The sequence below is a fragment of the Silene latifolia genome, chromosome 2, assembly GCF_048544455.1.
Source record: "Silene latifolia isolate original U9 population chromosome 2, ASM4854445v1, whole genome shotgun sequence".
Lineage (NCBI taxonomy): Eukaryota > Viridiplantae > Streptophyta > Magnoliopsida > Caryophyllales > Caryophyllaceae > Silene > Silene latifolia.
Window position 1 is genome coordinate 26590534 of NC_133527.1, and position 14357 is coordinate 26604890.

General features: G+C 33.9%; 1 protein-coding gene and 2 non-coding genes across 3 annotated transcripts; all 3 read right to left on the bottom strand.

Moving 5' to 3' along the window:
• Window positions 1-7177: 7177 nt before the first annotated feature.
• LOC141637813 (uncharacterized) lies at window positions 7178-8688 on the bottom strand. Its single transcript, XM_074447241.1, has 4 exons — window positions 8377-8688; window positions 8079-8304; window positions 7596-7992; window positions 7178-7331 (listed from the first exon to the last, which is right to left on the bottom strand). The coding sequence occupies exons 1-4, from the start codon at window positions 8686-8688 to the stop codon at window positions 7178-7180; spliced, it is 1089 nt and encodes a 362-aa protein (XP_074303342.1).
• A 1842-nt stretch (window positions 8689-10530) lies between these two features.
• Window positions 10531-10626, bottom strand: LOC141645459 (small nucleolar RNA SNORD96 family). Its single transcript, XR_012544941.1, has one exon. It is a non-coding gene; the product is annotated as a small nucleolar RNA SNORD96 family (small nucleolar RNA).
• A 332-nt stretch (window positions 10627-10958) lies between these two features.
• Window positions 10959-11065, bottom strand: LOC141645273 (small nucleolar RNA Z107/R87). Its single transcript, XR_012544855.1, has one exon. It is a non-coding gene; the product is annotated as a small nucleolar RNA Z107/R87 (small nucleolar RNA).
• Between the last annotated feature and the right edge of the window lie 3292 nt (window positions 11066-14357).

A 14357-nucleotide genomic window follows, 5' to 3' on the forward strand; every position in this document is an offset into this window, starting at 1 on the left:
AAAATATGATCAATGGATAACCACGATTATGATAGGAAGCGTACATAACAATCATTATTTGCTTTCAATTATCACCATAAATCACAAAGTTTCTTGTAGCCGATCAACCATTCTTCGCTTTCAGTTATCACCATAAAATCGCACAATTTCTTGTAGCCAATTAGATATTGTACATCTTAGCAAGGAAAACCCATAAATAAATAGTATATTAGAAAATGAAATATATTCCTAACAGTAATAACGCCCATTTTATAATCACATCAACCTGTGGATAGGGGCGGACCTGGGGGTGCGCACAGCACCCCACGTGCGCACCCTCGTTTTTTTTTTTTTTTAATAATTGTATGCAAAGTTGTTATAGAATTTGTTTGTCATAAGCGTATGAAGACTGTGCGTGCTCCAGTGGATAGAAACTGAGTGGTATCACTGATAGGTGTGGGTTCGAACCTTGCCAGTCTCCTTTTCTAATAATTTTTTTTTACAATTCAAAGCACACATTATTCAATGTTAGTTGTTGAAGGCCTCAATACAAAATATTCACTTGCCATTTTTGTAATCTATCTAATATTCACTTCTCTTTGATAAATTTCATCTACCAATATTTTTGTTTTATTTTTTTGTTGTGAACTTCTTAGTCCAACTTTGAGTACTAAAAAAAAACTTCTTAATCCAACTCTATAAGTTATACTCCGTAGATTTTATGTTTCATTTAAAACTGATTAAGAAATACAAAAGTCTTCGAGTTTTTTTAAATCTGCGAAAGTTAATATGATATTTATTACTCCGTATCACTTTCCTCCCATAAAAATGATTGAAAATTTTAGCTTATTTCAAACCAATAAAAATTTGGTTCAATTTGTATGGGGAGAGAGTACTTTGAATTTTATTTTCTATTGTTCAAATCAATTTTTTTTGAGTATATTCTATACACGAATTTTCATTTAAGATAAAATTATCCGTCTTAAACTTAAGACGGGTCAAGTATCATACCACTTGTGTATATAAGACAAATATATCGTTTTTCCCTATGCATTCGTATATACCAAGTGACATGTACTTGACCCGTCTTAAAAGACACTCACTACTATTCTATAGAGGTCGATCATCTTTGTTAAAAAGTGCACCCCCAGCTTTTGAGTCCTGCGTCCGCCACTGCCTGTGGAACCACTACAATCACCCACCATCCTACCATCAGGAGCGGAAAAATTTACATGTTTAAAAATTTGTGAACGCAACCTAAATTTGATAAACCTTCCAATTAATATTCTAGTTAGCCAAGAGCTAAACCTTAAATTGAAAAAGAAGAAGCTTGTGATGTACGTATTACATGAAGTAGCAACTTGGCGACGTGCACAAATTTCTTCAAACCGACGATTCCGTTGGATTGCAGGAACTAACTTATAAAATTGCGATTCATGTTTTAATATATACTCCTATTTATTCAGCTTATTGTTCCCCTTCCATTATAATATTCCTCACATATATTAAAGAAATGAGAACTATAAGCTGAATAGGATTAAGTACATATATATACTCCCAGCATAATCTAAATTTACAACTCCAACTAAATTAATTTGACAAATACAAGTACAATATAAAAGCAATCATAAATATAATTAGAAGAAAAAACAGCATCATAAATATAATTAGAAGAAAAAACAGCATTTGAACTTAAAACAAAGCAATATATAAAAAGGTATTTTCAAATTCATTCCAACTAAATATTGTCATTAGAAAGTTGTATTTTACCTTTTTTTTTCAAATTCATTTTTTATGTTTTTATGGAATTTGACATATGTGTGAGTTACAGATAGGGTCGTCTCAAGAAAAGTGGAGACCTGGTGCAAAAAAAAAAAAAAAAAAAAAAATAGGCCCAAAATTTACAAAATAAAAGAAAGCTTATATAAAATATTAATGCAAACTACAAATTATTTGAAAAACGATTCTTTCACGTAGTTTTTCTTGAAGCGAATTCCTCTATCAAACAATCATAATCGACTTTCTCCAAGAAATCATCTTCTATGGCAATTATTTCTAATCCGTTAAGCCTCTCTTGCAACATTGTAGACCGCATGTAAGATTTCAGCAACTTTAACTTGGAAAAACTTCTTTCTGCAGATGCAACTGTCACAGAAATAGTCAACAATAATCGATACACAATAAATACATTAGGAAAATACGATTTACGTTTCAAAAATTTCAAAATATCAATAGCTTCCATCTCTTCTTCATTAGGCAATATATCTTTAAGCAACTTTAATTCCATGTACAATTTATTCCCATCAATATCACATTGTTCACCACTTGTAAGTGCTACTTGAAGATCGTCACAACAAGACTTTAATTCAGCATTGTCTAATGTGTGCAACTTACTAGAAGAGAACAAAAAGCCAAAAACATTTTGAAATTCTTCGTATTGCTCAAATCTTTTTGTAAGTGAACCAATAGCTTGATCAACAACAAATAAAAAATAGTTCACTCTAAAAGATTCTTCACTAGTTTGGGAAACTACTTCAGATGTGTCATTTTGATTCTTGTCAAATTGTTTTTTCCTTCAAATAGCACGATTCTTTGGAAATAGGGGATCAACATTTAATTCAATTGTAATTTCCCTAGCAATATTAACGGTGTCATTAAATCCAGATTCCCTATAATCTTCGAAAAATAAAACCAACTTCTTAATATCATCAATTGCCACATCAAGAATCATATTCTTTGATTGCAACTGTTTACTAACAAAATTAATTCTATACAATATTTCATACCAAATAACAAGTGCTACCAAAAACTCAAAGTCGCCAAGTTCATTCATGGATCATGGCCAAGGATTTAGCTTCACTTCTAATTTTACTATCATTATCAGTTTCTCCTACTTGAATCAAAGCATCACATACCACTGCAATTTGAAACCTTAGTGCTTGAACCCTATCAACATGACTTTCCCAACAAGTAGATGAATGTTGCTTTAATGTATATTTTGTTGCATTATTCTTCAATATCTCCCATCTTTTATTAGAATTTGCAAAAAATAGTATATATTCGTTGTATTACTCCAAAAAAAGTATTTAGCTTTACCACAACTATTTGCCATATCACACAATGTTAAATTAAGACTATGAGAAGCACAAGGAGTAAAGAATGCTCGACGATTCACATCTAAAAGTCTTTTTTGTACCCCCTGGTTTTTCCCTTTCATATTTGACCCATTATCATAACTTTGTACTCTTACATCATTCACATCAAGATCAAGAGATTTTAATTCATTTAATAAAACATCAAAAAGTCCTTGTCCAGTTGTATCATTTACACTCAAAAATCCTAAAAAAGATTTCTTAATGCAAACACAACTTGAAGACACATCAACATATCTCAAAATCAATGACATTTGCTCTTGGTGACTAACATCGGGAGTGCAATCTAGTATCACTGAAAAATATTTTGCTTTTTTCACACTTTTAATAATTTCATATTTAATAGCGGATGCAACAAGAAGAATTAACTCATTTTAAATGTTATGACCAAGATAATGACTATGAATAGTGTCATTGGTTATATGATGCACATGCTCCTGAATTATAGGGTCAAACCTCGCTAACATTTCAAATAATCCTAAAAAATTTCCATTGCTCTTTTGATATAACTTCCCATTACTACCACGAAAAGCCAAGTTATGTGTTGCTAAATACACCACAAATATTATTTTTTCTAACACTTTTTTTCCAATGTTCTTTCTCTTTATCTAATGCATTATTCGTCTTTTTATCAATTATTTGACTCTTTTCAATTCGTTCACGCAATGATACCAAGCAATCATATTAACTATGTGTTCAATCGTCATTTCATGTTGTTTAAGTCTAACACAAATATGAGACCAATCTGAAAGACTATCGTTAGCTAATTGACTTTTAAGATTAGCTTTTCTAAAAAATTTACAACAAAAACAAAATACTTTATCAAGCTATTTTGAATAGAAAAGCCAATCTCTATCGCACCTTTCTCCATTTGGTAAAACTCTTGTATAACATGTTGATTTAAATCTTCTCCCCTTTTGGCCTTTAGGACCCTTTTCAATAGATAAATCTCTCTTAGGACCTTTTTTTGCTAAAATTTTAATCATATCAGAATTAAGTGAATCCCAATTTATTGGGTCAAACATATCAAAAATATTTTTCATATGACTACCATTTTCGACATCATTTTTTTCTCCTCCTACATCAAAACCATCATTGTTCTCATCACTATCATTCTCATTCATATCTAAATTATCATCATTGTTGTTATCCTCATCATCAATTTTATTATCGTTATTCTCTATAGCCATGTCAAAATCACAAGAATCATGATTAGCAAAAATTACAGCAGTTTGGCCAGTTTCAGTCGCAACAACAGGTTCATTATCATTAATATTTTCACTATTAGAAGTAGACCCTTTCGTGAAAAATTTATCGAGTGCACCTTTTTGAGACTGAACTAAGTGTTCTATTCTCTTCTTTTTCTTCTGGTTTTCGGATCCAGAATCAAATTTTCTTATTTTAGGCAACATGAAACTAAAAATAGAGATATATGATGAAACAAAACAACCTTATTGATGCTTTGTTGCCGGATTCCAGAACAAACGTCCGCGTCACGACTATCCGATCTACTAATCTCCGATTCCTACCTCCAATAACTGCAAATATATTATCACTGAATTCATTAAAATTATAATTAAATTCATTAGAATTCATTAAGAATATAATGTTAAGACGAAATATTACCTGTTTCGATTTCTTTGGAACTCAAATGTAAATCTGAGAATTTGGCAGCCGATTGAAACTGACAAAGTGACAAAGTTTTGATTATAATATCTTTAATTGAAAACTTTGAATGATTTGTGATGAATTTATTTGGAATAATCATATTTAAAGATTAGAAAAAAAAAAAAAAAAAAAAAAAAAAAAAAAAAAAAACGTTACATAGGTTGAAGATTACAGAGCAAGTTTAATTTTTTGGGAAGGAAATTAATTTAATTTTAGGGAAGATTTAATTTGGGAAAGAAAATAAATTTAATTTGGGGAAGGAGATGAGATTAGGGATTGAATATGGAGTATGAAATTGGAGAGTTAGTATACCGTGTTTTGATTTCACAAATTTACCTTTTTTTTTCCTCAATTAGTATAGAGGTTTGCCAAATTTGGGCCCCAAAAATTTGAGGCCCAGTGTAAATGCACATAGAGCGCCCATTAATAGACGGGCCTGGTTACAAATTATATAAAAAGGTATTTTAGATGATTGATATTTTTTTTAGGAGGTTAATTTGAAAAAAATATTTAGAAATAGAATGCTGACAAAGATTTAAAAAATCTTACAATTTACATCTCTATATATCTTGATTTTTAAGGTAATAAATTTACTAAATAAATGCAATCCGATTAGTGAGAAAGAATTAGTGAGAATAACATTGAGTGAGATTTTTGCCAATTATTGGAACTAAATTAATGGATCAAATTAACAGTGAATCCATTTACTTCATTAGTTAGAATTTGTCAAGAGTAATAGCGTCCACATTGAAGAGGATTGATCATCCTCTTAGATCAAGAAAGGGAAATAAGGGGTAAGGTATATAATTATCTTGAATTAAACTAGTTGTTTGGTTATGATCCTGTAGGGAATTGTTTATCCCCTTATTCCCTTTGTGGTTGTTTGGTTGTTAAAGAAATTAATCAATCTAATATTACGATTTTTTCTTCTAAACAATTTTTTTTGACACGTTTTTTTGTTACGACTTCCCAACTATTTTTTCCTGTCCATTTTTTTTGTGATTTTTTTTTGTTACTTTTTTTCAACAACTTTTTTCTTTTATCTTATTCAATATTTTTTTTGTTATGCAACCTTTTTTAAGTAAACATATTTTTTTTAAAATAACTTTTTTCCGAGATAACTTTATTTATCAACGCAAAATATTACTTCTTGTCCAAAACACGAAACATTGTCCCACATGACAACCATAAAAAAGTTCAAAAGCAAAAAAAAATTATAAGTTCAACCTACTAGTTTTTAACAGACTTGAACATCGACATCATTTTAAGCGAAAAGACTTTTGACATATACGCATTTCAATTCATCAGGACACTTGAAGAAAATCATGAGCTTATTTGGCTGGGCCGTCAAGATCGGAGCTACTTCCAGAGCTTCTTGCGGAGTAATACCTTCAAAGCAAGCAGTACATCTAACACTTTTTCACCCTTCTCGCTCGTTTCTTGCTCACGTTCATCAGCTCGGGACATCACATTAGCCATGGTAGAAAGATGAACATTCATGTCTTTCATAAAACCTTGTAAAGAAGCTAACTCAAAATTGCTAGAACTTCCAGATTCTTTCTTACCTCCCTTGTGCTTAAAAGTGTGTTCTCGCTTCACTTTTTTTTAATGGAGGGGCAGACTCTGTATTACCACTAGCAATAGCATCCTTCTCATCACTTGAATCAAGCATAACTTGCACGGTAGCGGATTTCTCCATATTATCAATAGCTTCAACAAAACCCTCAGCCGGTTTTCCATTTGCCATAAACTTCCAAGTGAGGAAAAGCATGTCCATAGAAATTTTTGCAGTTTGGATGCACAAATAACATTATACGTCCAGTGGTACAATAGCATCATACAACCAAGTTATATCTTACCGAGCCTATCTGTTATTTTTTTTGAGCTTTCTTTAAGTTGATTTTTTTTATGTTTAAGTGAGTGAGTTCAGAAATTTTATGGTATAGCTCGACTTTTTTAAAACAAAACTCAAAAACTTTATTATATAGCTCGGGTTTTAGAACATACAACCGGGTACAACTGGTTGTAGAATCTATTAATTGGTTTGGAAGTACCTAACAATTTTACACATTTGATTTAATTACCAAATTAATTGCTCTTGAACTAAAAAAACAATATATAAAAAAATAACTGTAAACTTAGATTACCTTACAATACTCATCATACACCGATCTCTCCACCAAAATCATTTGTCTCTCATCATCTCACTTGAAGCCACTTGTACCTAACATTTGAACAATTGCTTTAAATCTGGTTACAAGTGTCTTGAGTCTAGAATCAATGTGTGGCAAAGCTTTCACATCACAACTAGGAATAGCCTTGCTAATAATTTCTTCTAACCGCACCATGTAACCATTTCTAAATCCATTTTCACATTTCTAGTGTGGATCGACATTCATGTCAGACAAAGCCGCTACCAAAACATTATCTTCTTCTTTGGTCCAAAAACGTTTGTTCTTGCCTCTTCCACCTTCACTAGTACCTCCACTAGCAACTCCAATAGCACATCCACTAGCAGTACTTTCATCCATCCTACTAAAACATTATAACAGAAAGTAGGCAACATCAATCTAATTTAATTAAAAAAAATCACAACATTAAATATTACAAACATTAATAAGTTTAATTTGAAATTCAACATAACATACAATCCAAATGATATAAAGTAAAGAAACTTAACACCAAGTATTCCAAATAGAATGAAAATACAAATTAGTCAATCCGATTTCTAGCTCTCCAATTATTGAACATACTTTGAGCTAATGAATTTCTCTTATCTGTCCATGAGTCGGTTACATTAATGGAGATATGTACTCCAGCTCATCATCATCATCATCATCACTTTCATCACCATCACTCTCAATTTCTTCATATAACTCATCGTCATCAGATGATTCAGGAGACATATATCTCTTCACCAAATTATGTAATAAAGCGCATGCAAGTACAATACGGCCATGTGTTTGTAAACTAAACCAAGAAGGACTTCTAAGTATTCCCCATCTTCCCTTAAGTAACCCGAAGCATCGTCCAATCACGTTTCTAGCTTGTGGATAACTTAAGTTGAAATATTCCTCGGCGGTCTGAGGTCGATGAGGACCACTATTCCACTCTTTAAGATGGTAAAGATGACCTCTAAATGATGCTAGAAATCTATCTCCATTAGTGTACCCATCACATAAGTAATAATAACCTTAAGACATTAAAAAATGCTATTTAATTATGTAATTATTAATGTAACTCGGATTTTAATTAAATATATTTTGTTAATTGACTTACCTTTTGGCACTTTTAAACCATTGGGCCTAGAAATAGCATCTCGAAGAATACGACCATCATGTGCCGATCCCTCCCAACCAAGTAAGACATATATAAATTCCATTTCAACGGAACATACTCCTAGTACATTCGTTGTAAGGTTACCTTTTCTTATCCGATATTTAGACTGATCCGCGGTAGGTACATTTACATAAATCATTGTACCATCAAGTGCACCTAAACAATTCTACATGAAAAAAAAAATTTAAAATGAAGTTATATGTCTACTATGGTTAAATACAAGAGATATTTATGGCACCTTGAAATATTTCCATCTATCATCCTCGCAATCTTCTGCTATTGGTGAAGGTTTTTTAAGCAACACAACATGTAACTTCAATATTGCCTTTAAACAAGCATGAAATTGTCTATTAACACTTTCACCACTTCTATAAAAATATGCACCTATCATTCTATTTTTTTTTTTATGCTGTGCCACTGTGTATAAGAAACCTACACCAATTTCTTCCAACCTCATGTTTTTTGTTCCACTTTGACCCCCCACATCTCTAATCATTTCTAAAAGTACACCAAATGTTCCACGATCAATACGAAGAAAGTTTCTACACATAGTGTCACTTTCCCTAATCATTCTATTCAAATTATACATTCTTCGTTTTCTTCTAGTTCGTTTATCTAATGTTAAATATTGAGAGTCATGTATGCTCTTCCTAATGGTATACCAAATCAAATGTAGCAATACAACACACTTTATTATGATAATAACATATCGTATAAAGTCCAAATTTCTCCTCCTTCTCAAGAAAGATCACTACGAGCCGTTTTTGTAGACAAAAAAATATGAACAATATCATATCATTTGTCTAACACATACCCACAACTATATTTATTTACAAAAAGACCCCATTGTAGCTAACATGAAATAGAAAAAAATGGAAGAATAATAATGTCAAGCGCTATTTAATTCGCGTTGAAGATTAATTAAAACTCTAAATCAGAAGAATTGAACATTAAAAAATCCTAAATCAGAAAAATTGAACAATAAGAACCCTAAATAAGAAAAATTGAACAATAAAAACCCTAAATTAAACATGAATAAATCTATACTTAACAAAAGCAAAGATTAAAAATAAAAAACGAAATATAAAAGGATGAATTTTGTAGAAAGAAAAGAGGACAAATATTGAAGAGAGAAGGGAGAAGCGGCAGCAGTAAGGGCAGCGACGTTGGTTTTTTTTTTTTTTTGTTGAAAGTTACGTTGTTATGAGTGAAGGAGAAAAAAAGATGGGTAAGGAAGGGAATGAAATTCTAAAGTAGTGGTATTAGTTTAGAATTATTAGGAGGCTTGTTAATAGGATAGATTGGCAAAGGGTATCATTAATTTGCTTACCAAACAATAACAAAGGGAATCATCACCCCGTATTCTCTTACCCTTTTCTAATTACCCCAACCAAACACCCCCTTAGTATCACAAAATCTCATTTGTGACGGCACGTATCCGTCACTTTCGAGTGACGGATACCATTTTCCCTCACAAATGACCCAAATAGAGGAGAGAGGGAAGCACATGGGGTGCCTCCACCTTGTCCCTCCTATTCGTTTTGTGAGTGGCATTATCCGTCACTTGCTCCGACCCGTCTTCAGCTAGACTAATAGCCTTAGTATATAGGGGAAGGGGGATTAGTGTAGCTAATTAGTTGTGGTGGAAATAATGCATGAATAGGAAGAATTAGAAAAAGAGATATATAATTCTAACAATATTTATGAAAATCTTAGGCATACCATAAATTGAAAATAGACTATATTAAATAGTGAGATAAATTGGTGACAATATTAATTCGAAATTATTTTTTTCTAAAAATAAATTTACAATAATTACCATAGTGTATGAAATTGAGCACTAGGATAGGAGGGAGTTGAGCTGGAAATCTGAGCGGGATTAACAAGATGTGTTAACCTTTAGTTTATAGGGGATGTTATTTGCAGAGTCATCTACGTCTATAGACTAGGATTATAAAATTCACAAATTCTCATTAAAGACGGGCATTATTCGTCATAAGCGGAACACGGATAGTGCCTCTCTCACAAGTCACAATATGCAAGTGGCATTATCCATGGGGTGTTCTATTTCCCACCGCTTACCCTCCACATACATATTGTGAGAGAGATACTCTCCATCTTCCGCTTATTGTAAAAACACATTTTATTTAGAAATTTACTTAACAAAAGTGACTTAAATAACACTTGTATATTCTCCCTCCCATCCACTCCAAAAATAATATGAACTCATTTCTATATTACCTTTGGATTGAAGGAGAGAGGCGAGTTTTACAAAATATTCGAACATTCAAAAAAGGAATAATGTACAGTAATTTATTACATTACTGCAAACAAATGAATAGACTAGGATTACTACTGCAAACTCTGAGAATTGAATAAAATACTCAAGAAAAGGCTCAGAATTGCAGAAGAAACATCAAGGTTCACAAGCAAAGAACCACTCAGTCCCGAAAGATGGTGTTTTTTATTCTGATTTCATCACTGGCCAGCTTCTTTCAATTCTAAATTATATATAATAAAATAAATATACATATATGTCTCATGGCAATTCCCAACTGGTTATAGCAGCGACGCCGCTACCCAAGGCGATGGAATATGAGACCGTCGATCCATGGAGTCTCCTTAACTTAATAAGGAGACGTCAACATTTATACCGACTCATTTTGTGACGTTTTACGTTGGGATGTACAAATATCGACGATTTGCCCCTTTCGTAATTGGAATTTTTCGGACAAAATCCCCATCATTATTGAAATAACTAATCAACAATCAATAACTGTTTTTGAAAAACGAATTCAATGAAATGAAATAAAAAAGGAGAAAAACTCAGTTCAGCGGGTTAATCGACACGCAAAGGGAATCTTAAAAAAGAAACCCACTGCATTCCGGTCTGTTGAGCTTGAATTTTCCGAGTCGTCACCATTTTTCTTCTCTTTCAAATATTATCAAAAACACAAATATGATAAACACAACGCCAAATATAAAAGCAATCGAATAAGAAGGATTATTAGGGTGATTAAAGCGAACAAAACAAAAGACGAGAGGAAAGAGAGTGTGTATGAAGGGCATCAGGCGGAGATGACTGATGATTAATTGGGTGGGTTTGAGGCAAATATATAGGAATGTGAAAAGGGGCGTTGGGTTGGAATTAGGGTTTTAATTCGAGGAGTTGGACACTTTGGGTTCGCTCAGGAAATCAGCCAAAAGATTTTTGGTAGAGACTCACTATACATCAGTCTATTTGTTAACAGTTAGTCTTGCTGAAGATGGGTCGGAGCAAGTGACGGGTAATGTTACTCACAAAACGGATAGAGGGGACAAGGTGGGGCACCCCATGTGCTTCCCTATTTCCTCTATTTGGGTCATTTGTGAGAGAAAATGGTATCCGTTACTCCAAAGTAACGGATACATGCCGTCTTCAATGAGATTTTGTGATTTGTTAAACTGACTTCCTATCAAGGCTGCTCAAAAAGTGACTCCAATTGAAGCAATTTTGTAAGGTATCTTTGACGAAAAAAATAAAAAGGATAAAAATTTAAGCAAATGTGAAATCCCACAAAACATTTTGATAAAACCTTTTCATCAATTAATTTGATATTTATATATCGTGCGAAAATTCCTCGTTCATATGATTAGATCCTTTGATATAGACGTAAATGACAAAAATGTATGTTGCTGTCATTTTCATTTTTGAAAGGATGAAAAATCAACGAAGTAATGTCTAAACTCAATGATTCAAAAAAATAAGGCTAAGACTTTGTTTGGTAAAACTAACTGAAAAGGTAGCTGAAAACTGAAAAACTAACTGAAACATGAAAAGTTCCTCGATATCGGCTCTTCGCCACCTGGGGCTGTAGTATGTTCCAAGGGTTGGGCTGTTCGCCCATTAAAGCGGTACGTGAGCTGGGTTCAGAACGTCGTGAGACAGTTCGGTCCATATCCGGTGTGGGCGATAGAGCATTGAGAGGACCTTTCCCTAGTACGAGAGGACCGGGAAGGACGCACCTCTGGTGTACCAGTTATCGTGCCCACGGTAAACGCTGGGTAGCCAAGTGCGGAGCGGATAACTGCTGAAAGCATCTAAGTAGTAGATAAGGTAGCTGGAAATTAAGAACTTATAAGGTAGCCGATTATATAAAAAAATGTTTGGCAAACTAATTGAAAAAGTAATTGATTTGGATGAAATGACGTAAAAGGATATGATAATTATTTAATAGTATATATTTAAAGGCTAAAAACGGAAAATCATACTAGATCAGGTACCTGAAATCTCAAATTCTACTCTACGTAGCATTTCATTTCAGGTAGCCAATAAGCTACTTGATAAACGTTTACAAAAAAATAAGGTACCTGAAATTTTGGTCAAATAAAAGCTATTTTGACTAAATCAGGTACCTGAAATACTTGCCAAACGGAGCCTAAAGCTTTCGAAATAATGAAAGACTCTTTTTAATTGTGGCAGCAATTGATTAGAATTCAAATCGATTTTTAAAGAGACATAACAAATAGTAACTCTTTTAGATTACTCAATAAATGATGAATGCTTTTTTTTGGCAACGGTAAAGAAAGTTTTTTCGTCTTACACAATTGGCATTGGACTCATATGGTCCAATTCACTTATACTACTAAAGTCGTAATCTAAGACAAAAAAAGTAATTATATCGGTTAACATACACATGTTGATGGCGTGCGGCAGACTGTAAACGGACTCCAAAAACTTCATCTTCAACCCTCTTGAGGGTACGAACCGAGCTGGTCAACTGATAGACCAAATCTTCACTCGTCTTGAAAAACACAGCTTCAGAGAAATACCTGCAACAAGACCCAAAAGAGTGTCTCGGAGATTCATCTCCTTGGCTATGATACACAGCAGCCGGGAGCCAAATAAACTCTTGATCCAGTGAGAGAGAGCCAAGTGTACTTACGCCACACGGACGTAGAAAAGGAAAGCGGAAAACAGACTAAAAAAATCTGTCTCCAAAGGAGAAAAGACTCCTACACTTATGGACACCATCCCTATGAACCAAAAACTCGTCACCCGTAAAAGTGAGTACTTCACTCACTGACAAAATCGATAACCACTTCAACTTCAACAACCCCCTGACCAAACCCAAAACCAAGACCATCTCTAAACACTGGGTAGAGATGGTCACAACACGAACCGAATGTAAAGTTACAATCGTCATTATTAACCCGACAACGGACGCAAACAAACCATAGGACGTAAAGGGACGGGACACCCAAAACCGCCATGGCGAAGACGGGAGGATAAACCTAGAGAAGGTTATTATTCGGTAAAAACCTAAAAACGAAATAAAAGGATCAAACATTTCTTAAGATGACAAAATCACCGCATCCAACCCAACCAACGACACTGCCAAAAAAACCCAAATACACCATACCAATCACGCCAAAAAAAAACAACAAAGAACCCCAATAGCAAGACCTCACTCCAAACCAAGAAAAAAGACGGACTTGACCAGCCATCCACAACCGTGACAACAGACACAACATCAACAGGACCCAAAGAGCCTCTGAGACTCCAAATTCCAGACGAAACCCCCCAAGACCATCGGCAAACATGCAACTAACTAACCACGAGAACAACTTAGACTGATAAAAAACCAGGAGTTGGGACCAAAAGGTGGGGAAAGGGGAAGGGGGCCAGATAGTCACAACACCACCACTACAAACAAAACGCGACACCAAAGAAGAAAAACAAGTCGATCAGATCGACAAACTCAATAAACCAGATAACTTACCAGGGGTGGGGAAAGGGGCGAGGGAGAGGGAGAGAGGAAACACCCTTGGGCTGCATGTAATGCTTTCAATGACAGGACAAGGGGATGGCGGAACAGAACAACCTCAGAGTGACCGACATACAACATCAACCAGCCAACCAGACGATCAAATCAAGAACCATCACAGAAAAAGGGAGTGGGATCGAATTGTAGAGGACGGCATCAGGGAGGAGGCGTGAGCGATCGCCGGAGATAAGTCCAGGAAAGACACTATCTCCGTCGATAGGGTAGGGGTGGAAGGGGATGAAGTGTGTGGATGGAGGAGGCGGTGGAAACAAAAGAGGGATTAAGGGTTTTCTTGGTTTTTTTAGAGAGAGAGTTTAGAGAAGGATAACTCGGGTTTTTGTAAAACATGTAGTACCAAATAAAAATAATAATAACAAATGATGAATGCTAAAGGAGGAATTTAATTTGTCCT